At 33.8% G+C, this 23,871-nt stretch overlaps 4 protein-coding genes and 1 long non-coding RNA gene across 7 annotated transcripts; 3 read left to right on the forward strand and 2 right to left on the reverse strand.

The window, feature by feature from the left end:
- Window positions 1-4,487: 4,487 nt before the first annotated feature.
- On the forward strand, window positions 4,488-5,114 carry LOC126667089 (uncharacterized). The gene is made up of 2 exons (XM_050360057.2): window positions 4,488-4,704; window positions 4,783-5,114. Exons 1-2 carry the CDS (start codon window positions 4,505-4,507, stop codon window positions 5,027-5,029), a joined length of 447 nt encoding a protein of 148 aa, XP_050216014.1. The 5' UTR covers window positions 4,488-4,504; the 3' UTR covers window positions 5,030-5,114.
- A 377-nt stretch (window positions 5,115-5,491) lies between these two features.
- On the reverse strand, window positions 5,492-8,436 carry LOC126668564 (uncharacterized). Its single transcript, XM_050361754.1, has 3 exons — window positions 8,364-8,436; window positions 6,086-7,869; window positions 5,492-5,935 (listed from the first exon to the last, which is right to left on the reverse strand). Exons 1-3 carry the CDS (start codon window positions 8,434-8,436, stop codon window positions 5,492-5,494), a joined length of 2,301 nt encoding a protein of 766 aa, XP_050217711.1.
- Window positions 8,437-8,485: 49 nt separating this feature from the next.
- LOC126668565 (sugar transport protein MST8-like) lies at window positions 8,486-10,218 on the forward strand. The gene is made up of 4 exons (XM_056104675.1): window positions 8,486-8,520; window positions 8,564-8,591; window positions 8,948-9,568; window positions 10,138-10,218. The coding sequence occupies exons 1-4, from the start codon at window positions 8,486-8,488 to the stop codon at window positions 10,216-10,218; spliced, it is 765 nt and encodes a 254-aa protein (XP_055960650.1).
- A 5,222-nt stretch (window positions 10,219-15,440) lies between these two features.
- LOC126666597 (uncharacterized) lies at window positions 15,441-18,048 on the forward strand. 3 transcript variants are annotated; one of them, XM_050359405.2, is made up of 5 exons: window positions 15,441-16,284; window positions 16,435-16,557; window positions 16,647-16,778; window positions 17,082-17,380; window positions 17,470-18,048. In XM_050359405.2, exons 1-5 carry the CDS (start codon window positions 15,687-15,689, stop codon window positions 17,953-17,955), a joined length of 1,638 nt encoding a protein of 545 aa, XP_050215362.1. In that variant the 5' UTR covers window positions 15,441-15,686; the 3' UTR covers window positions 17,956-18,048. The 3 variants fall into 3 exon arrangements, with proteins under 3 accessions (XP_050215362.1, XP_050215363.1, XP_050215364.1); XM_050359406.2 differs by having other exon boundaries at window positions 17,088-17,380; XM_050359407.2 differs by having other exon boundaries at window positions 15,442-16,284; window positions 16,462-16,557.
- Window positions 18,049-18,685: 637 nt separating this feature from the next.
- Window positions 18,686-20,731, reverse strand: LOC130014748 (uncharacterized). Its single transcript, XR_008790191.1, has 3 exons — window positions 20,479-20,731; window positions 19,985-20,070; window positions 18,686-19,039 (listed from the first exon to the last, which is right to left on the reverse strand). It is a non-coding gene; the product is annotated as an uncharacterized LOC130014748 (long non-coding RNA).
- Window positions 20,732-23,871: the final 3,140 nt, after the last annotated feature.

Consider the following 23,871-nt stretch of genomic DNA (forward strand, 5'->3'; position numbering starts at 1 on the left):
GTACAAAGAAGCCCTTGCAGTTTATTAGAAAGTATATATATATCCTTTAAATTCTTTTGGGTCCATTTAAGCCCTCTAAATTTTTAAAGTGGCGCAAATAACTCCTTCTGTTAATAATAAATCGTTAACCTGCTTATGTGTATATTAATATGATTAAAACAAAATAAAAAAGAGAAAATAACAGAAAAGCCAAGAAAAAGCCTTCTATTTTCGGACAATACAATGTTAATTAATTGTTTTTCTTTCTTACCACATTAATTTCACAAATTACCAGCTCCCTTTAATAGTTTTCAGCCAGCACCACCTTCCTCCCTTCATCCCAAGCCTACACGTGTCTAGCAAAACACACATGTATCGTGCTCTGTTAATTTTCAACTTCTTCTCTTCTTTATTGCTCTTTTTACCGTTTTTTCAAACTTATGCTGATTCCTCTCTTTTCTTCTTCCCTCTCGCACACGATCTCTCATGATTTCAATCGTTTATCCTTCTTCATTTACAGTTTTCTTTTTACTTCCTATTTTTTAGCCATTATCAGTGTAGTGTGTAACGTGCATTTAGGTTTTAGGCTCCACATTTGCTATTAACTGCATTTTATCTATAAATAGCAACATGGTTTCTACAAGATCAACTCCTACAAAAGAGAAGAAGGATTTTGTTGTTCCTGTAAAAATGAAGCGGAAATTAGTAAAAAAAGCTGAAAAAGATGTTGAAGGAAGTGGTGTTGCTTCTGCCTCTGAGAATGTCAAAGTAAAGGGAAAAAAGGTGGATGAAACTGGTTTGAAAAAAAGGCGTTTGGCTTTTGATGCTGTACCTGATCATCAGAAAGTTCAGAAATCCTTGCATATTGAAGAACCAACTCGTTTGGTTCAGGTAATTTTTTTTATATCTGTATTTTTCATGTATAAGAGATGTATTTTGATATGTAATGTCATGTTCCATTTTAAGATTAGTTTATAAAATAAGTTTATTAATCCTTGTATCATTTATGTATATTATATGTATCTTAGATCTGTGTTTTTTTAGGCTCTAAGATTTGTGTTTTTCATTTTAAGTTTACATTAGTAGGCTCTAAGATCTGTGTTTTTGTAAATGTTATATATGCATCTTATATGTTTTTTTTCATGTAAAATTATTTTGTATACAAATATTGTATTTTAGATTTACTAATTATGTATTTTTTGTGTATCATTTGTGTATATTTGTAGAACTGGGACTACTTGTTAGATGCGGAAGATCGTTACACTTGTAGAGTGACTATGCCTTTAAATTTCAAATATATTGAGGACATCAAGAAAACTCTTTCTGATACTCAGCTGGAACTTTTCAAGAAGACATTTCTTGGTCATTTTTTAGACTTGTCGCCGTTGTGTAATCAGCCTCAGCTTATACATTCTTTATTGCTGCGAGAAGTGAAGCATCCAAATAATAGGGAATTGTGGTTTAAAGTTTCTGGACATAAACTGCGGTTTAGTATTGATGAATTTGCTGTGATTACGGGGTTAAATTGTGTTGGTGATTTCAATCCTGTTTCTTATGCTCCATTACAGAATCAGTTGATTTATACCTATTTCCCAAATAGTGAAGTTACTCGAGATGGATTGGGTGTCATATTTCTGAACAAGGTTTTCAAGTCGGATGAAGATGCGGTTAAATTGGCCGTAATTTACTTGTTTGAGTGCTATTTGTGCTCAAATGAGATTAAATTTCAAAATGTAAGTCGCTTTTTTATGGATATGGTTGATAGTGGGGACTATAACTCATATCCTTGGGGGATAATGGTTTTTCGATCTACCATTGCTGATATGAAGAAGAGGTTTGCTACAAGAAGACGACTCAAGTTTTATAGGCTTAACAGTTTCCCTTTGGCTTTGCAAATCTGGTTCTATGAAGTCTGCCCTTTTGCTACTAATAAGATATGTTTTCCTGTTACTAAACCAATGTTAGTTCCTCGAATGCTAAAATGGCTCAAGAGTCAGGACAAATTAACAATCAAATATCTGAATGAGGCATTTTTTGATCAGACGCGTGAGCAGGTATGCTGTTTTTTTAACAGAAATTTAATTTCTGTTACTTTTATGAATCATTTATGTATAATTCATGTATCTTAACTGTATTTTTGTTTTCTTTTTGTCAGTTGATGCTGAAGAATATTGTTCCTACAGCTCAAGAAAAAATGTCTCTTGATATATCTGGTTTTTTCCAAACTGGAAAGAAGAAAATAGTTGAAGATTTGGATTTTTCAACTGATGATGACGCTATTCTTGCTGATTACCTCAAATGTAAACAAGTTGAGTCTTCGAGACGAAGAAAAACATTTAATCTGTTGAAGAGTCGACTTAATGGTATCGAATCAAGTCAACTGAAAATACAATCTGAATTTTCTTCTTTGAAGACGGAGGTGAGAGTCATTTATGACTGTATGACGGTGATTGGCGATCATTTTGGCTTAAGCATGCCTAAGGTATCTTTTATTGTTAATTATAGTTTTTTGAATATCTTTAATGTTTTTGTTTAAGCTAATTTATCTATTTTTTATAGTTTCCTAAGTCTGTTGCTGTAAATGAAGTTCCCAATGATGATGATAATATGGGGGTAAGAGGTTTTTATTTTAGATTTTAATGTATCATGGCGTGTATCAAAACTGTATATTTTATGTATCATACAAACTGTATATCATTTTGTGTATTTAAACTGTATTTCAGGTTTCTGATTACATTTTTCAAACTGGATATAAAGATGATGCTGATAATGGCGAGGACGGTGATGATGAGTATGAGAAAAATGAAGAAGAGAACAAAGATGAGGATGAGAAAAATGAAGAAGAGGACAAAGATGAGGCTGAGGATAAAAAAGATGAGGCTGGGGATAAAAAAGATGAGGCTGAGGATAAAAAAGATGAGGCTGAGGAGAAAGAAGATGAGGCTGAGAAGGACAAAAATGAGGCTGAGAATAAAAAAGATGAGTCTGAGGAGAAAGAAGATGAGGCTGAGGAGGACAAAGAGGATGAGCAAAAAAATATAGAAGATGAGAAGGATAATGATAGAAATGATGATGGTGGTGTTGGTGGTGGTATTGGTGGTGGTAATAAGAAAGATGATGATGGTGGTGTTGGTGGTGGTAATAAGAAAGATGATGATGGCGGTGATGGTAGATCGATGCATGTTGAGGTATAATTTAATTTCTTCATGCTTAATTTCATTTTATATCTATATTTTAATTTTTTTTAATTTTAGGTCCCTGTTGAGGATGTAAATCAGGTTGGTTTAGAAACAGCTGCTGGCGAGGTATGTTGTGTATCAATCCTGTATTGAATATGTATCATTTAAGTATATTTATGTTATAATTGTTACTTTCCTGAAATTAATTTTTTCATGCTTAATTTTTTATTTTTTATTTGTATTTTAATTTTTAGGCCCCTGTTGAGAATGTAAGTCAGGTTGGTTTGGAAATGGCTGATGTGAAAATGGCTGCTGGCGAGGTATGTTGTGTATCAATATGGTATCAAATATGTATCAGTTATGTATATTTATGTTATAATTGTTTTTTTCTAAATTTTAGTTTTCTATGGGGAGAGCAAGTGAAGCTGATGTGAAAATGGTTGCTGATGAGGTTCTATTTTCTGAGAAGAAGAATTTTACTACTCCTATGGATAACAAACGGAATATCAAGCCGAGTATTTTATTGAAATCTCCATACTTGGCTGAATTCAGTTCTGGAAACAACGAATACCGCATAGAGAATGCTACTTTTGTTGTTCCTAAATTGTGTCCATTGGACAATAATTTAGGAGATGTTTTAATGTGCGATGAATATCCGGAGTATCATGACTGGATTGGTAAAGGACATTTGAGATATCCCAAGGCCAAAGAGTAAGCTCTTTTTTGTTTAGATTTAAGCTTTTTTTATTGATATTTTATAGTTTTTGATATCTTTTGTTTGCAGAGGAAGATTTATTAAGGAAACAGAAAATTCTATCAATCCTCCTTTCAATTTTGGTGTTGATGTCATTGATGCGAAAGATTTCTTTTTCGTTCTGGAGTATGGTGGACAGTCATTGAATACACGGGTAATTGTTGTTTATTATTTAGTTGTGATACACATATGATACACATTTGATACACATTTGATACATGTATTTTACTTAAAGATAATTTTAGTACACTTACAATACATTTTGTTAATGCAGCACATGGATATCTTATTTTACTATCTGAGGAAGAAAGGAAAATATAACAGTAGCATACAAATGAAGTTCACAACAACTGACAATTATTTCGATCAAACTTTTCAATCTTTTGTGAGGCTTTTCAAGGATACCGGAGACCGAGACCTGATTTATGAAGATCATCCAATTTCTCAGTATATACGTGGCAAACGTATGATTGCGAATACTCCATGGGCTGAGTGTGAATTTGTGCTGATCCCTTTCCATGTGTCTTCAAATAATCATTGGGCCCTTGCAGTACTTGATTTTAAGCTCAGGACGATCACAATCTATAATTCCATGCGTTCAACTTTGAGTGCTTCGTCAACTAGACTGATTGGGAATAATTATGCCTCTTATCTTCCTTTATTTCTTTCCAAGTTAGATGTGTTCAAAGATAATCCCTTTTCTGATTTGCGTTCACCGTTCTATACAAGTCAAGGATTAGAAGATTCTTTTCAGTTGATTGTTAAATATGACCTGCCAGAACAACAGTTCAAGTAAGTATAGTTTTTGTAATTTTATTTATTTTACATATATATTGTATCTGACATGTATTTTGTGTTTTTTTTATGCAGTGATTGTGGAGTTTTTGCATTCTCTTTTGCTGAATATATTGTGCATGGGAGAGAGCAAGAGCTTACAAAAGAATTTGATGTGAATTCCCATCGAAAGCGTTTGGCTTTTTGTCTTTATAAGTATGGAAAATGGAAGAATATGTTTCATGTTGTCAGTGAATCAGAGAGTTATCAGGACAAGGACCAAAAGGATGGGAATGTGAAAGCAAAAAGATACAAGATTCGAGCTGGAAAACTGAAACTGTAGTTGTTATTTTGAATGAACAATGTTTTTTTATGCTTTTTGTGTGTTTTATTTTTTAGGTTTGTTTGAACACTGTTTTTTGTTTGAATTAATGAAGTAAACAATGTTTTTTGTTTGAATTAATGAAGTAATATTTTACTTTAATATTCCTTTTTATTCACACTTGCACTTTTTTTTAAGTTGAATGTATCATTTATGTATCTTACAGGTATAATATATGTATCTGAATTTAACATGTTACCAGATATACATATGTAATTGTTTTTGTGATGCTGTATGTATTATTTTGTGTATCATATATGTATCAAACCTGTATAATATATGTATCTGACATTTAATATAATATCAGATATGTATGTTCTACGCAATTAGAAATTGACATACATCACTCTTTAATGTATCAGAATTGTATATAATACTTGGAAGTTTAAACTATAATAAAAAACACTGAAAGAAATGAATAATCTAGGTATCTTTTGGCTTGTTTCGGCATGTCTTCCTATTATGTCCAGCGTGTCCGCATTTTCCACATTGCCCTTGATTTGGATCGTTTTTCGGATTTCCCCACTTTGACTGGTACCTACCCTTTTTAGGCCTTCCAGTTCGTGTTCTATGTTGGGGTGGTTTGACAATCATGTTCTTGATATGTTCTGGAATAATCCATTCTTCTTCCTTCTCCAATGGATATACAGTTTCAGAATATGTCGCTAACATAGCTGCATTTGTATAGTATCTTGAGCAGTACGCATAAGGTTCAATCTTCTTGTCGGCTAGAAATGCTATGGCATGTTTACAAGGAATTTCATCGATATCAAACTTTTTGCATGTACATGTTCTCTCGACCATGTTGACTGTGTACTTTTTACCATTCTCGAGAACTGTTATGATATCATCTGAAGATGGTTTCACCTAGTATAATAAAAACAATAGCAAGATACCGTTTATATACATATTTGATACATTAAAAAAGACAGAAATTTATGAACTTCACAGAAAAGCAGATATATAATATATACAACATAAAATAGTGATGTACTATCTAATATGAGTTTTACATACCTGTAGTTTCAGTGAATTAATGTAATTTTGCAGAAGTATATCTTCATGGATGGTTGAAAGTGTTGTGACTGTATCGATAGCAATTTTTCTGTGTTTGTATGAGTACTCTTGTTGGAGGTCATGTAGGTGCATAAATAAGGCTGTGATCGGCAGTTCTCTTGCATGTAATATTGCTGCGTTTAATGATTCAGCTAAATTAGATGTCATAGTTTTATACCTGTTTTTGAGAGAATGTACCCTTGACCACCTTTCATATTTGATTTGCTGAAGAAATGGTCTTACTCGAGCATCTAAGCTGTCCAACACTTTCATGTGGTAGTCAAATTCAACCTCAGTGTATGCTCTTGCTGCTGCAAAGAAAGGTTCTTTAAGTTTCTTGGCATTTCTCTTGAAATTTGTCTTGAGGTTATTGAGAAGGTGAAACATGCATACGCCATGAGTAGCTTCAGGATAAATCCTTTTAATAGCTGACTCTATGCTGAGATGTCTATCTGATACAATGCAGATACCTTCTCTTGTTCCAAAGGCCTGTTTTATTTTAGTGAAGAAATAATGCCATGAGTCATCATTTTCTGAATCCACAGCAGAAAATGCTAGAGGAAACAGCTTTCCAGCTGCATCTTGAGCTGTTGCAACAAGAAGTGTGCCACCAAATGTTGCCTTCAAGAATGTAGCATCAACTACAATTATTGGTTTGCAATACTGCCATCCTGTAATTGAAGCTTTTAATGCTGTAAATACATACAAAAATGTGCTGTCATCTCTCAATTGTATGTCTATGCTAGATCCCGGGTTTCTAGTTCCAAGCATATATAAAAAAGTAGGCAGCGATTTGTAAGATTCACAAGGCTTTCCTCTTAACATTTCAAATGCCAATTCTCTTGATCTCCAAGCCATCATATAACTGATCTTGACTCCATGTAAAGTCTGCATATCATTCCTTATATCTACTGGTGTGTATGCTGCTTTGACATTGAGATACTTCATTTTGATGGATGCCGCTATGTGTGATGCTGATGCTTGTTTTTGATTGCTGAATCTGGTCTCTATCGGGCATGTGTGGTTCATGTCTTGTTTACGAATGATGAACTGTTTTGTGTGAACATTAATTGACGCTTTCAGATACCATTGACATGTATCATCGATACATTTTACAAAAATGTTCTTTTGGCATGATTTAACTGTCTTTTGTTGGTAGTGATTATTGATTGCATGAAGTCGTAAGCATGCTTGAAGAGTAGCTTTATCTTTGAAAGTTTTTCCAACTGTCAGATCTATATCTTGTAGTGGATCTGATACTGATTCTTGATTTTGATCATCGTTACAGTCTATTGTATCAATTGCAAGAAGTTTTGTATACTGACCTATTTCGTCGAATGTATCAAACATGTATCTATCGTGTATCGATATGGTATCTTGGTCTCTGTTTGATTCTGAAATAGCTGTTGAAATACTTGCTGCTGCATCTGGAAGAATTGTCTGTATCTGGCTAGTATCACTGATAACTACTATGCAGAGAGGATACATAGTGAAATCGATTTCCTTTTTCTTGATTTCTAAGTAAAATCTGAAGCTTGAATCATCACTGATTTTGAGTGGTGGATACTGAATCTTTACTTGATATTTTATCTCAATATTCTGTTTTTCCAAATTTACTTGTATTTCTTGTGCTATTATATGTAGAAGATCCAAATATGTAGAATTTTGAGGAATCATGACACCAATAACTTCAAAATCTGCATATTGATTTGCTTCAATCCAATTGCCTTTGTGTTGTATCATCACTGGAATAGATTCCATGATGATACAATATTTGAGATAAAAGATTTGAGGAAGAAGACGATGCTATTTTTGAGGAAGAAGACGATGGTATATTTTGTGTATTTGTGATGTGTTTTTGATTTGATATCTTTTAAAAAAGGAAAAAATCAAGTGTTATTTGAATCAGCTAGGAAAGAAACCCGTGTTTTAAGAGAATGCAACAACAAATAAGGCGCGGATCCCGTGGTAGATTCTCACTAACAGTAATGAGCTATCTATTACACGTGGCATCATATGATAGGGATGGTGGTGGTGAAAAGTTTTGATTGTTTTTGGTAGTAATGTAAAATAGGAGAGTTAGGTGGTAATTTGTGAAATACTGATTAATTAATGTGGTAAAAATGTGATTTTCTCAATAAAAAATTAAGAACAACTATGATGACATGGACTATGACTTTTCTTTAGTAATGGCTAAAGAGTCAATTTAATACCACTTGAATCAAAATGATATTTTTACCATCATCTTCAACTTTAGTACCCACCTCACTATTCATCAATCTCCTGTACAAGAATACCACCAATAATATCATTTTTTATCTTCTTCAAATAATAAACAAAACCTAAATGGAGAACATAACAATGACAAAAGGGTTTGTAGGAAACTTAGAGCTCAGGTGCCATTAACAATTTTTGTTGCTGTTTTATGTTTGTGTTAAGTTCGTTGATCACTTGCTTGAAGAAAATCGTTGGGTTAATGAATCAATCACCGCCATTATCATTATAATATATAAATTTCTCCCTCTGTAATTTTATTTTAGTCATATTATTATACACATAAGCAAGTTACCGGTTTGTTATTAACGGAAGGGGTAATTTGCGCCACTTAAAAATTTTAGAGGGCTTAAATGGACCCAAAAAAAGCTAAAGGGTTAATATATACTTTCTGGTAAACTACAAGGGCTTTTTTATACCTTATGCCTTATTGTTTTTCATTGTAGAAAATGTTAAAATGTATAAACTAATTTAATGTCCCATAAAAGTTACTAACATAAATTTTACTAATAGTTTCACTTGTAACTTATATTGTTTGAATGGTTATAGGTAATACCAGCCATCATTGTTGAGATGGGTCTGGACATAGAGAAGCAATTAACTTTAGAGTTTGGATATTCTGTGGCTATTGGTTCTGCATTGGCTTCATGTTTCAACTATTTAGCCTCATATCATGTTGTGTGGGGGTGGAAGTTTTCTAAAGGAATTGTTATTCCACTTGCGTTTCTCGTATTTGTCGGCTCATTCTACATTTATGAGACGCCGTTCTGGTTGATTGAGCATAGAAGACAAACTGAAGCTAAACTTGTGCTAAAAAAAATGAGGTGCGCAGTGAATGTGGATGTTATATATGATGAAATTGAAGAGAAGGTGTTAAGACGTACAGTTGATAGTAATGTCCGAGAAGTATTTCATCGGCGAAGCCGTCCATCTTTAGTTATCACTATTGTAGCTAAGATATTAGTTCAATTGTTGGAGTTTTCTGTATACACCAACTATGGACCGTTTCTGCTACGATCATTGGACTACGAGTCTGATGAAGTTTTTCTTTTTCCGGTTATATTTTCATCTCTGAGCGTTATAGTCGCATTTATTCAGCCATTGATTTTTATGAGATTCGGAAGGAGGAGGTCTCTTATTATAGCATCGTTCCTCATGCTTTATTCTCTGGTACGTATCTTTCACCTCCCACAATTTCTTCTCTTTTGCATTAATATTCTACGTACTACAAGAAACTGCTTCATTAGCGAAGGAAAAAGTGGTCGTAAATTCATTAAAACTGGTCGTAATATATCTGCCGGGAAGGGAAAAATCCGGTCGTAAGCCGTTGTAATAGACTCCGCCGTTAAAAGTATTTGGGACGGAAAGAAGGTATCCGGTCGTAATATTTTTTGCGAAGGTAAATTTTCCCTTTGCTAAAAGAACATTAATAACGACAGAAAATCATGTCGTTATTCAATTGATACCTTCATTATTATATAATGCAATTGCAACCACAATCTAAAAACCAATTACGACCAAAATCCCTTCGCAAAAAAAGAGAGGCTGTTTAAAGCACAAGCAGCAACAATTCCTATATAAAATGCACTAAAAAGGTTTCCAAAATAATTCCTGACAATAGAAAGCTCCTAACAATATTAATTGACACGAAACAATTTTAGTACTAATAGAATCTCAAACCACCTTTAAGAACAAATTTTAGTTTACAAAGTACACTAAAACAAAGACTATATATTCAGTTCTTGTCTCCTAAAACAGAGATCATAAAACCTACAAAGCCTACTAAAACTGAGATCGTAGAAGTCTACAAAGCCTACTAAAACTAAGATCATAAAAGACCGTTAGTGTTCCAAGCAAAAATGAACACATCTAGAGTAGAGCCTCTCTTGCACAAGGAAACAAAAGCTGCAAAAAATAACAAGAACCAAATAAGAACTCTAATTAACGAAACATGATGCACCAAAATTGACAATTACCATTTTAATACAATTTTAAAAGAATCTTCAATATTTCAAACCAAGTTCAAAAATTCATTTTGATTTCCGCTTCCAGTTATGTTACTTCCAATCACTACTAAAATATGAGATAAATTCAATACACATAGACATTAAGGCCACAATTGCACTGAAAACATATATGATGCTAGTTGTTGATTCACACCCAAAAAGAAAATAAACTGACAGCATCATGACTAAATCCTATGTCAATTTCTATCCAGTTCATACCAAGAAAGAGTAGCAATATCCAAAACAATGGGTAATTGATCCTGAAGATCACTGAATTTTCGAGTTTTTTCATTTCAGTCACTAAACTATTTTTTTTTTCATTTTGATCACTGAACTTTCATTTTTTTTCATTTTGCTATTTTCCGGCCAAAATTGCTTAGGTGGCAGCCGGAATTAAATTTTTTTAACCTGAAAACTTGCCATATGTGCATTATTTGATCTAAAAACTCATTTTCAAAGTGAAATTATGTATATGTGATAAATTTTCAAAGTAAAACTTGTAAAATTCAGTTGTCACATGTCAACTTCCGGCTGCCACCTAAGCATTTTTGACCAGAAATACCAAAATGAAAAAAAATGAAAGTTTAGTGATCAAAATGAAAAAAAAAATAGTTTAGTGGCTAAAATGAAAAAACTCGAAAGTTCAGTGATGGTGAGGATCAATTACCCCCAAAACAAGTGTATCAAAGCTATGTTGCATAAACACATCAAATTTACACTCTAAACACACACATATAAAACAATGCTAATGCATCTCACAAACCAATTTATGGATGCAAGATCTACTGAAATACTAAGATGACATGTACTAAACATTATTCAAGAAACAGGTCATGCAAATTCTATAATCAAAATATAATTTGATGAGTGAGATAAGGAAACTCAAAGAAAGCATGCATGAAATGACATTAAGTAATTAAGAAGTCTGTTTGTTTCCTGAGACAATTATAGTTTTTTCTGGAGAAAAACAAGGAGAACATCATAAATCAATCAAGAAAACAATAAGAATCAGATATTTATTCTGACGTGAGACCTAAACTTAACACAGAACAAAATAGGTTGACAGAAGCATTATAAACCTCTGAACAATAAGCCTGTCACAAGAATAATTCAGCAGGATTAACCCAGCCACTTCTTCTAGACAATTCCCAATCAAAAATTTGCTCTTATAATGGATAGAGACTAAAAAACAGAATAGCCATTTGCATACTCTGAAATTTGCCAATAAATGGATAGAGACGATCGCACGAAGAAGGTGAAAAAAGAGAGTGAGAGAGGCGCGGAGATAATGAAGAAAAGCGAAATAACCTAAAAACAGAAAGTTATAGACATATTAGTTACTGAAAGTAAACACAAACATAAACATGATACTACTTAAACTACATCTGCAAAAACTTGATCTTTTGCAAATCATTATAGATTAAATAAAATTTATATTATGTTGTGTTATTTTAATCATTTGTTTTTTCAACTTTAGTCAGACGTCATCATAAGAGTAGAAACAAACCTCAAAAATGGGATACGTTACATTAACAGAATAAACGATGTACAAATAAAATAAAATTTAGATTTAATCACAGAAAACAACACCACATTTGTTGTTCTAGAGCTGCAGTAGTTTACTATTAACTACTAAAAAAGGAATCACACAGCAATCAGCTGCTTCTGTTTATCATGCACACATTGCACAATTACAGACTAGTTTTGAGATCAATTGAAATGTAGAGCTTCCATTCAATTTACATATAAAACAAAACTTCAAAAGAAAATCCAAACAGCTTTAAAAAAATTGCTTACCGCATATAGGAGAAATTCGAAGAGTAATCCCAAGAGCAGCAGAGAATGTCGGTTGCTTTGACTCTGTACTCCTGCAAAAACAGTTACAAAAATGAGCTCAAACTTTCATAGAGATAATACACAATTAAACAACAGCCAATTATACTTAAATAAAATTATAGGAACCCAAAAATAAAACCTAGCACATCATTTCACATTAAAACACGGTGCTAAGGATTTGGTAGAGAGGATCAATAATCTTCATTTTCAACCAATTATTCAATCTGATAATCATCGATATCACCGCCATTTATAAACTCGTATAATCTCATGGTTCATATAAATTAAGGACTGGTCTCATGGTTATTGCACTTTAAGATAAAACATCATGTTTATTGCATTTTAAGATACTCTTATGGTTCAAATAATTGTCAGGTATGGTAGCATAAAACATAGCCTAAATTTCTAAGTATTCCAGCTTATTTGTATCATGGCTTATCTGTAGAGCAACACAGCTCAAAAAGGAATCAAGATAAAATGGAGGATTATGAACCATTGAGCAATGACATGAATGAAGTCAATAATTTATTTAAGTTTGTTTTTGAATTCTGAATAAATTCTACCTGCAAACAGAATGTACTCAGAATTCAAAACTTTATCAAAATTAAAACAGAATGTGCTCAGCTTTCACTCTAAATCTGAGTACCTGCAAACAGAGTGACACAAAATTTTATCACAACATATTAACATAAATTTTCAACTCTAAATCGCAGTTAAAGCTTCAACTCTGTACATAAATCGCAATTAAATCTTCTACATTACCAGTTAAATTGCAGCTTCCACTCTAAATCTTCAACTCTATTAACCAGTTAGATTAATTTTCATGCAGATGTCTGTGTGGGTTGTATTTTACCTTCAAGGTTTCTCTCATTTCTATCTTCAGACTCGTGACGTTTGCATAATTCTGAGTTTGGCTGCTTCATATATAGTTGCTTATAACATTTGTTCTGGACCAAAAACATGGTTAAAGGTATCATTTCCATTACGTACCGGTGAAGTTGGATCATTTTGGGAGGCTGCAATATCCATGCTTGTTTGTTTTTTTACCAATATGTTTACTATGCATTTGGTGTTCGCTCTAGAAGTACACATATTTTTGTATTATAGTTTTTGTGCTTTAGGGATGTTTTTCTTTATTATGTTGTTGGTTCCTGAGACTAAAGGGGTACTTATTTATACTATGCCCAGACGAGTTTGGAGCCAACATTGGTTATGGCGCAAATATGTATCTTACGACGATGAATATGTATAGAACACTCATTATCATTTCACATTATATCTATTAAATATGTATCCTAAGCAAGACATCTCTATCTTCGTATTTGATTGCCATTTTTTGTTTATTTTTTTCCTTATCATCTTAATTTTCTTAATATTTTAGTTCATTAGTAATAAAAGATAAGCAAAACTAGAACATATGTGCTGAAAGAATAGGACATAGAGGACATGTAAAGAGCTTCTCTTAATTTGGTAGGTTTAATCACCATATTCATTCAAAGCTTAATGTGATTTACTATACTAGCATTTAACATGCACGTTTGCACCACCCATCACCATGCTAATAAGACCATAATCCCTAATATTGGACGACTACCTACTTTTGAAATCAAAACCAAAAAAGAATAACTAATACTTTTGGACAAGATATTAGAATGGTGAAAGGATGAAAAAGTCCCATAATGTATTCTTTCGTGGTATTCTAAGTTCGTCGATAAAAGTAGAAATTAAAACTATCCGGCTCTGGAGCTTTCTTCTCAATACAAGAATAGAGTGCCAATAAAACCCCTTTCTCATCAAAAGGCCGAGTCATTGCCTCATCTTGAATCAAAGACAGTTGTTGAAATCAATATCTGCAAGACCAACAGACAAACAATACTGCCTACCATAGAGAGAATTGAAAAAATATCGAATGTAAAATGTGGTTGTAACACCCCGTAAAATATTTTAGCACTAAATTAACACCACGCGCATAATTTGGATAGTCAGAAATGTGAAATATATTATTTAAATTTAAATTGAGAATTTAAATATTCGGGGAAGCTTATTAAACTATTGGGACAATGAGAAATAAATTTGATAAGTTTTGGTGGAAAAGTAAATTTAAGTAGGACTACGAAAAAGTAAGGAAACTAAAAAAAATTAAGAAAATTTGAAACAAAATATATTAAAGGTCCCGATATAATGATTTTGAGATTATTATCTATAATATAAATTTAGAAATTGTTACTGGCGTTTTGCGTTTTGCGAAAATAACCGTAACAACAAGTGTGTGCAAAAATGCGGGCGTGCCAAGAAGCGGATTCCAATTCGTAACTTAACTTCTTAAAACAAGCGATTGGAACTTGGTAAACCTTATAACAAGTACTCCAATCAAGTAATGCTAAAACAAAAAAATTCAATTGTAAATGTGTTTACTAATTGAATAAAACGAAAGTACAAGTGTTTGATTAGAAATTGAAGAAGTTCAATCGTAAAGTTCTTTACTGATTGAAGAAAATTGAGAATGCATAGTGTTTGTGTGTTTTTGCGTTTGGGCTGGTTTTTTTGGATGATTGATTGGGGGTTGCAAATTGGCTGCTCTTCTCTTATTTATAGTTTTATCATTTGCAAATCGTTGCTTCATCTTTCAATTGCACACGTTCTTCTCCATCTTCAGAAACTGCCAATCGTGTCTATGTTGCTTCTGCACGTGCTTTTTAACTTCTGTTATTCTGAAAATAACTTTCTTGGGCTTATGGGCCATTTAAAACATAATTTAATGGCCATCTTAAATTTGGGCTTAACCTTCTGAAAATGGACTTGAGCCCTTTGAATCTCTTGAGGAATAACTCGTCAACCTCTGGAATCGACCTCTAAAATCAACCTTTGAAATAGATTGAATCAACCTTTAGAATTAGCTTCTAGAAATTAACTTCTAGAGTTAACCTCTAAAATTAAACTTCTAGAGTAGTCAACCTCTGGAAATCAACTTCTGGAAATTAACTTCTAGAGCCGACCTCTGCAAATTAACCTCTGGAAATTAACCTCTGAAAATTATTCACAGTAGTTTTTCTATCTTTTGAAAAAGATTATGGGCTTTATGGCCTTTTAGCCATATTTGTACTTTTGGTGTAAATAATGCCCCCTATATAATTGGCTTTTGAGGAATAAAGCCATTTTATATATATTTCTTTTAGCCAAAATTTAAAAAAAATAGCTTTCACCATGATTAGGCCTAAAGTTTCATTCTCTCAAATTGATAAGGATTTTTGGAAGGTGAAAATCCTTTAGGTGACAAGAATTTAAACATTTCAAAAATAGATAAAAGTCCAAAAGGTGAAGGGATTTTAAAAAATCACAAGAGTCCATCTTCTTCCCCAAAAATCTTAGAGCAAAACACTAATTCCAAAATTAAATCCAATTTTTCTTCTAAATCTCCAAACATTAATCCCCAAAATTTGTCCAGTATGGTTAATTCAAATCTACCGACTCTAGCCACCACCACATCGTCGGCCATCAGCAACTCCCCGTCGCCTAACGCTCCACTGCCGACGGTCATCGTGCCCAGCGAGCCCTCTGCTCGTCCTTCTTTGGTGACTGCTTCTCGTGGTCAGCAACTCGTCGGCGTCCTCGGCAGCTCCTCGCCAACCACTCCTCTGCCGACTCAGTCATCTCCGACGGCGATAGGTGGAGCGGCAGCGATGGCGGAAAATAGCAGTGGGGGTACTCCTCAGTTGCAGCAGTCTGGTGTTTCTTCTCCGCAGCAGCTCGGCGGCGATGGCGATCCGGTGGCCAGCAGCGCGTCTCTTCCACCACTCAGCTCCTTCGCGTTGACAGTAACACCAACTGCAACACCCGCCGTTGCACCATTCTCCACCTCAGCAGCAGAAGACGGGAGCTTCCCTCCGGCAGCGGCACATGGCACCTTACCAGCAGCAGCGGGCGGCAACTCTTCTCCCCCGCAGTTCGACAGCGACTCGGCAGCCATCTCCTTGCTGACAGCAACGAACGACAGTCCCCCTCCCCCGGCAGCAGCAAATCCGGCAGGCAGCTCTTCTTCGGCAGGTGAGTTTTTTGTTATTCAATTAATTTATTAAAAGATGATTAAAAAGGGTGAATGTAATATCCTTAATTGTTTTTATGTTTTTCGTTTATTTGTTGTAACTTAGAAATTAGAATTTATTTTCTAAATTTCGTTACCAATAATGCCGGTAGGTTCTGACGTAGTGTCGTCAATTTTAGAATTTCCTACGGCGACAACGGCCACTCCAAGTGTGGTTGATCCGGCGGTTTTATCCGTTTCCAGTGGTGTTTCTTCATCGCCGGCCACGGTATCAGGTAAAATTCACCTAACACATTTCAAATTCTTGAATTTTAGCATGTTTTTATTTTTGACCTCATTCATTAATCGAAATCATCCTCTGCAGCTAGCAACTTGCCAACTAATTTGGTAGCGGAAATTGTAGCTACTATGCCTGCTTTTATCTCTAAAACACCAGCTTCTATCTTGGCGATTCCAAAGGCAACAACTTGTGGCTTTCCGGCAACCAAAAACCCAGGTAAATTTCTTTTGAAATCAAACTCCTAGGATTTAGTTGTTGTGATGTGATGTTTGATCTCCTTGGTTTACCTAAGATTGTGATTTTTCCTTATTCATTTCAATCTTAAACAATTTGAATTTAATTGATCAACAATTAATTCAATGTTAAAACAATTAAGTTCAATTATTCAAAATTTTAACTTAGTGCCAAGAACCATTGAGTTCAATTGCTGATCGTTTTACGCCGAGGCTGCTGCGGAGATTCTCCCTCTAGCTCTGGCGGCTCCATTGGAGGCGACGGAGATAATTGATATTGATGCAGTTATAGTGCAAGATAAGGAGGAGGTTCCTCCAATCACGAATCCTACTATCGATGAGTCGCAGTCTCAAAAAAGACGACGTGTTGATGAGGGATCTTTCTCACAAGGAGCTCATTTTGATTCTTCGGCATCTGTTCCGAAGTTAGCTGAGTTGGTTGAAAATCATAGGCCGGCTAGTTTGCTTAATCCTCCTGTTCTGGCTGAGCATATAAGGAGTCTGGCGATCCCTGAAGATATTACTTGGTTTGATCTGAAGCTTGGGCATGAGTTAGCCGATATTTCTTGCTTCCATGAATTTTCGGTGAGTCTTCTAATATCGTGATATCGTGTATTCATTTATTTGGTTTTTCTTTTTGGCGATTAATTCCTTTTGTTTTCTTTTTATAATAGGCTCTTCAAGCTGGTTTAGTCCTAAACGACTGTCGGCAATGTGCCAAGGAGGAGGTTGAGCGACTATCTGGGTTATTGGCTTTGTCCGAGTCAGATAGGGCGAGCTTAAAAGCTTCTTTGGAGGAGCATGATTCGCTTCTTTTGAAGTTGAAGGCTCAGAATGCAGTTAACGATCGTCGAGGATTGGTCATCGAGAAGAAGACCGCCGATCTGACTCGGGAAATTGAGGAACTGATGTTTGTCAACACTTATGTTGGAGGCAAAAGAAATAAATTAAAGGGCAAAGTTGAGAAACTTCATATTTGTCTTCTCGATACGAAGGACTTTTATTCTGCTTTGATTGGCAAGTATCGTCTCACCATTGGGAGCAACCTTTTGGAGCAGAACCCAAACATTGATCTCTCCGGTGTAAATGATCTAGACCCTCAGGTTATAGCGAAAGCTTTCATGGAGAAAATGGCGAAGGGTCTCTCTGTAGGAGAATAGTTATTGTTTTGTTTTTCCTTTTATTGTATCGCCTCTGCTCGTATTTGTACTGTACTTTGATTGTAATTAATGAATGACTCATTTTCCTACAAATTTTTCCTTTTGCATTTACCCATTTGAATCTGTGATTTCTGGTTAAAGATATTTAGAAAGGTTGTTGTTCCGGGCTTTCGCTTTCGATGGTGCTATGTTGAATTCATGTGGTTGATCTTGGCATTTCGCCGTTTTAGAGTTATTTTGAACTCTTTTGCTTCGTTAAAGAGTTACTTTGCTTTATTTTGTTGTTTCATGTCGTCAGAGTTAATCTAAACTCTCTTCGATTTTTGGCATTTTGCCTTATTAGAGAGTTAATCTAAACTCTGTTTGATTTTTGGCGTTACACCTTTGTAGAGATTTAATCTAAACTCTGTATTTGTTTGTTGGCGTTTCGCCTTTTTAGAGAGTTATTCAACTCTTTTTTCGATTTTGGGCGTTTTGCCTTTTATTTCCAATTTCTCTTTTGGCATTCGTGCATTGTACGCTATTTGAAGAACTGAAATTTTATTGATATAAATGGATTTGCTTACAAAAAATAAAGATAGTTATAACACTATCGGGTATGACACAAGGTCTCTACTGGCGATGGGTTATTTAGTTCCTACTACTCTCCTTCCTTTTCCTGCTTGTGTCACGACCCAAAATCGAGGGCCGCGACCGGTGCTAGGGAATGGGAATTGTAGTTCCAAATCCCGTAGCAAGCCTGAAATTCACTATAAATTTTTCGCAAAACAACAATCTTAAATTTTAAAAAAAATCGGCAATATAACGTTTGAAAACTGTGCTACTTGCACCTGTTAAAAACACAAACCACCTTGTGCAAAATATCATGTAATCATATACAAAATATGTGGATAAACCATTTTCCAAAAATACATCTTTATGCCACAGCACATGAAAAACATAAACTGTCAAGTCAACTATCGAATTAATCTACTAACATAACTACTGCAGCTCTAAGAAGGGTAGAAACTTTCATAACTGAGACTTCCAGAACAGTGGATGGAAGCTCGACCACATCACCACATAATAAACCTGAAAGAAAATACTATTAGGGGGTCAGCTTAAGCTGAGTGAGATATACCTTACTAACGGTATTATCACAAAATAACATCGCAGTTGAAAATCATTTATTCAAACAAACATAATATTATTATACTACAAACAAAGATTTGATCCGATAGAAACCTTAATCTTAAACTCCTAACATGTATCGTATTCATATCAAATCATTTTGATCCAAATGGTACGGTCCCGAGATAGTTCAACCGAGTTACTCGTTACCACGTGGCATAGTCCCGAGATAGTTCAACCGAGTTACATCATGCCACTACTCAATCCCAAGGTGTGAGTCCCGAGATAGTTCAACCGAGTTACTCACTAGATACGGGTCCCGAGATAGTTCGACCGAGTTACCTCGTATCTACCAAAATTATAATCCTCCTTTCCGATACCCAAACATATTCCATTTCATAATCATAAATATGATCAATATTTAATGAGCTCATGTCAAACAATTCTAAGTACAGACATCTAGACTCTTACAAACACCGGTGATCACACGGCCTATTGACGCCCAATAGGTAGCTTGTTTCTTCGGATCACACATCAATTTCAAACATAGAACAAATAGCAACAAAACGATATACAGTTCAATCCAACACCAAATATTTAATTCACTCACAAATATATAATCAATCAATACATAATTTAATTGTCAAACGTAAATTATTAATATGTATACTCATATACATACATATATATATATATATATATATATATATATATATATATGTATATATATATATATATGTATATATAACTATTTCATAAGTCATATTCCGTGTATCCCACGGTAGAATAACCATTTAGTTCATACAATTCCAAATCACAACAAATGATTATATAATGCGATGTGTTTTTATAACTTATAATTAAAATGTTTAATAATATAATTATAGCGTAATAATACGCGAGAGTAAAGTATACTCACCAAATTCGCTATCCAATTCATGATATCAAAATAATGGCCGAACCCCACTAAGCCAAACATGTCACTTTCGAAGTCCATCGATGCGTCTGTCACAAAATACAATATAAATACGTTTAGATTATAAACGTATAACGATAATTATAAACCTAAATTATTAGCTTAGATCGACTTCTTAACCTTGACTTATGACTTTACTCGATATTCTTTAAATATCTGTTTCATTTCTCAAATCCAATGTTTGTATTTTTAAAGTCAATAACGTATTTAATAACTTAAATACGTTAAACTTTCAATCTTGATATCAAAGTCCTTTTTATATCTTTAATGGTTATAATATAACTAAAAATCAACTTAAAGATTCAAACTCGACTTATAGCATTTTTCGCCAACGTTTGTTGGGTTTTATTGGTTCATAACGCAGCGGAATTTCAAAAATTTATCTAAAAACCCAAACCAAGATCCATGTAATTCGAATTAACATAATAATTACTTACTTGTATGTCGAATTCAACAGCAATGTAGGAAGGAAGGAGGTGGTTCACTTTGGTGATACCTGGCCTCGGATCAGAAACGCCTCCAAAAGAACGCGTCCTCTACGAGTATCCACACGAACAGACCTTAGCCAAAACTAGTGCTTGTGTGCTAGCACTATTGCTTCACAAGCAATTCCGAATTTTAGTGATTTAGTGAATAATGAATTTCGTGATTCTCAAACCAATTGCTTAATAAGTATTTATAGTGATAAACAACACTAGGGTTTGAGACAAATTCGAATTTCAATCTCATTGCAATTCTACAAGTTTATGTTTATCAAAAACTCCTTTTTTGATAATTATTCATATATATATTAATTACTAAATTTATTATCTTCCAAAAATAATAAATTAAGGAAAACACTTATCCTTAAATTTCGAATTAATATATATATATTAATATATATATATTACGAATTATATATATATATATATATATATATATATATAATTAATCACTTAATCACATTGGGCTTGTACAACCCATAACTGTTTTGGGCCTGTTCTTAGTGTGCGACCCTGTAGGTTCATATAACGTTGGCAGTAGGCTCGAAATCCCTATTTCAGCCCACAAGTCATAAGTGGCCTCTAGCAAGACATTATGACTACCCAAGTTATATGAATATCGATAATCCGATTTAACCATTTACAATAATATTTTAATCCCTTTATCTCTCGATATCCAGATTGAATATAAGGCATAGTTATGTCATCCTTATAACATTCAATCATTAGTTTCTTGACTCTAAGTAGACTGAAAATGATAACTTCTTATCAATTAGCATGGCCATGCATTTACTTCAGTCTATCTTCTTCAAGGGGCCCATAGATATCTTACTCAAATAAATGAGGGACAAATTCCTTCTCAGTCACTCACATTTCTCACATAGTTACTTTCATATCCAATGACAATCTATTCCATTATCCTGTTAAAGATAATGTAAGACTGTATCAAAATATGAAATAGCTATGTAGAAATCCATGATGATTTCAAGGTCAAAGGATTATACTAATAGAACTGTAATGAGAATTACTTATGACAGTGATCTATTTAGTATTCTCACAGTGGGTCATCCAGTGCCTTATTTCTCAAATAGCACCTATGATTTGACTTAATATCTCATATACATGATTAGTAAAACATAATCATCAGTCAACATCATACTAGTCTCAATGTTCTATTAAGACTAGGGATAGATGGTATATAATTCTTTTATTAAACCTAAGGGTTCTACTATCAAGTCACATACTCGATGACCTTAGAAAGAATTAACCATTCAAGTATTTTAATCATTAATATAAAATGATAAAAACTGCCAATCAATAAATAATAAAATGATAAAGTCAAAACATGGTCAAACATGATTGACCTAGTGCATATCACTAACACTTTTTAGTTTACGTTTTCAAACCTAAACTCTTGATATTAAACGCATTTCCTTAGCGTTTTAAACACTTAAAAACAACCTATCCACTTCATATAAAACCATTTTCAAATCGATAATGCCTTAGCTCCAAGTTTGCTTTTACAATCCAGTTTACGTCCAATTCGACACTAGTTTGCGTAACTTGACGTTTTACGCAAAATTGAGTGTTAATGCACCTCGGGGAAGGGGCGGCTTGGCCCCCTTCCCATTGCCGTTCCCTCCCCTCTTTTGGTAAGGGGAGGGGCTGCTCAGCTCTGGTACATCGTACCAGAGCTGTTACAGCTCGGCACCACCGTGCATTCAGCACGGTGGTGCGCCTGCTGGACGGCCGGGTCCAGCTCCGGCCACCGCGGTCTCCTTTGGCCACCACCTATCATAAAACCCTTAAATATACTCAATACACAACTCTCATTCTCACACCAAAACAACACAAACTCAGCTCTACCTAATCAATTACACATCCTAAACATCACAATTAACCTTTAAGTCATCATTACCATCAATTTTGAAAAAAATCGAATTAACTACTGCTGGAAACCTAACCACAAAACAATATTTTTACCTTGATTCTCTGGGATTGATGCATAAAGCTTTCCGTCCCCGTTCCGTGACCACAAGAATCGTCCAATTCGGACCAAAATCGAGCAAGATATGGCAATTATAAGTTCTTGCATTTTTTAAACTTCCTAAGGAAGGAGATGAAGTTGAGAGCTGAGTTCTTTTTTTTTTCTATTGCTGATCTGAGAATCAAATCAATTTGATTCAAGTTTTAATGGAAAAAGTCTCCTTTAGTCCTTTGAATTGCCACTTTTAACCATTTTAACTTCTAGCTTTTATTTCGCCCAAATTCGTCGATTAAATACCCGATTTTTATACTTCAATAAATTTTATATTATTTATTTTCAAAATAAATAATACCACCTTAATACCTCCTAATTCAATTTTCGATAATTTATTTTAGCGATTTTATTTTTGTTTTCGCTAAAAATGCTCAAATTCCAATTTGAGCTAGAATGCTTGTTTTTCCATCAAATTTTGCTTAATGAATATCGATTACCAATTAATCGATATTACATACTTAAATATTAATTTCCATATATACAATTTATTTAAATTATATTTTTTTGAGAATTAAATTATTATTTTCTAGTTTAGGCTTAAATTTGCTTTTGTCCATTTTTTTCCATAAACTCTTTTAAAATCCATTTTCATTTCTTTTATGAACTTTTAGCATTGAAATTTTCTTTTTAAAATTTCAATATCGACCTACTCGGGTCCTCTTTTATTTAACTCTTTCGCTAATTTCCTCATTTTTTTTTCTCATTTTGACGATTCAAAATGAGACGCACCGCTTACTCTTGAAACATCCAAATTTCAGGGTATTACATTCTTCCCCCCTTATAAAAATTCGTCCTCGAATTTTCATAAATCTTTACTCCGTTATTCTTGTACCAACTTTATTACTCTTGATAATCATGATACGTTACTCATATCAATATCATTTCTTTTTTATACAAACTTTTAACTATCTTACGTCAACCTTAACCATCATTTTTAATGATCTTTGATATTAATCAAAACTATATCTGATTAATTTTAATAATACAACCGATTGACTTAACCCTTTTGATCAACTTGGACTTATATAAAAAAAAATGACTCTCGAGTCTACTTCGATATCTAAACCACTTATGTAGAAGCATTCATTTATCAAACTAAATTGGTATTCTTATAGTCTGCAACGTGGTCTATTACTTTTGTTTAGACTTCGAGTTGAGATCAAAGTTCGAAGGTATCGAAAATCGACCTCGAAGTCACCTCCTTAAGCTATTTTTGGGACTACAAAATTGCTATTATGGGTTGCTGTTTGAGCTCATAATCCAAGCATCCAAAATAGTCTTTATTCGAAACTAATTCCACATTTTTG

This window comes from Mercurialis annua, linkage group LG2, assembly GCF_937616625.2.
Source record: "Mercurialis annua linkage group LG2, ddMerAnnu1.2, whole genome shotgun sequence".
Taxonomy (NCBI): Eukaryota; Viridiplantae; Streptophyta; class Magnoliopsida; order Malpighiales; family Euphorbiaceae; genus Mercurialis; species Mercurialis annua.

Coding starts and splice junctions, on each gene's coding strand:
- LOC126667089 (XM_050360057.2), top strand. CDS start 4,505: ATGCGTTCAACTTTGAGTGCTTCGTCAACTAGACTGATTGGGAATAAT. Junction 4,705..4,782: donor CTGCCAGAACAACAGTTCAA/GTAAGTATAGTT, acceptor TTTTTTATGCAG/TGATTGTGGAGTTTTTGCAT.
- LOC126668564 (XM_050361754.1), bottom strand. CDS start 8,436: ATGATATTATTGGTGGTATTCTTGTACAGGAGATTGATGAATAGTGAG. Junction 7,870..8,363: donor TACTAAAGTTGAAGATGATG/GTAAAAATATCA, acceptor AATCTATTCCAG/TGATGATACAACACAAAGGC. Junction 5,936..6,085: donor TTAATTCACTGAAACTACAG/GTATGTAAAACT, acceptor TTATTATACTAG/GTGAAACCATCTTCAGATGA.
- LOC126668565 (XM_056104675.1), top strand. CDS start 8,486: ATGACAAAAGGGTTTGTAGGAAACTTAGAGCTCAG. Junction 8,521..8,563: donor GTAGGAAACTTAGAGCTCAG/GTGCCATTAACA, acceptor GTTTGTGTTAAG/TTCGTTGATCACTTGCTTGA. Junction 9,569..10,137: donor TCCTCATGCTTTATTCTCTG/GTACGTATCTTT, acceptor CTATATATTCAG/TTCTTGTCTCCTAAAACAGA.
- LOC126666597 (XM_050359405.2), top strand. CDS start 15,687: ATGGTTAATTCAAATCTACCGACTCTAGCCACCACCACATCGTCGGCC. Junction 16,558..16,646: donor ATCGCCGGCCACGGTATCAG/GTAAAATTCACC, acceptor CATCCTCTGCAG/CTAGCAACTTGCCAACTAAT. Junction 17,381..17,469: donor CTTGCTTCCATGAATTTTCG/GTGAGTCTTCTA, acceptor TTTTTATAATAG/GCTCTTCAAGCTGGTTTAGT.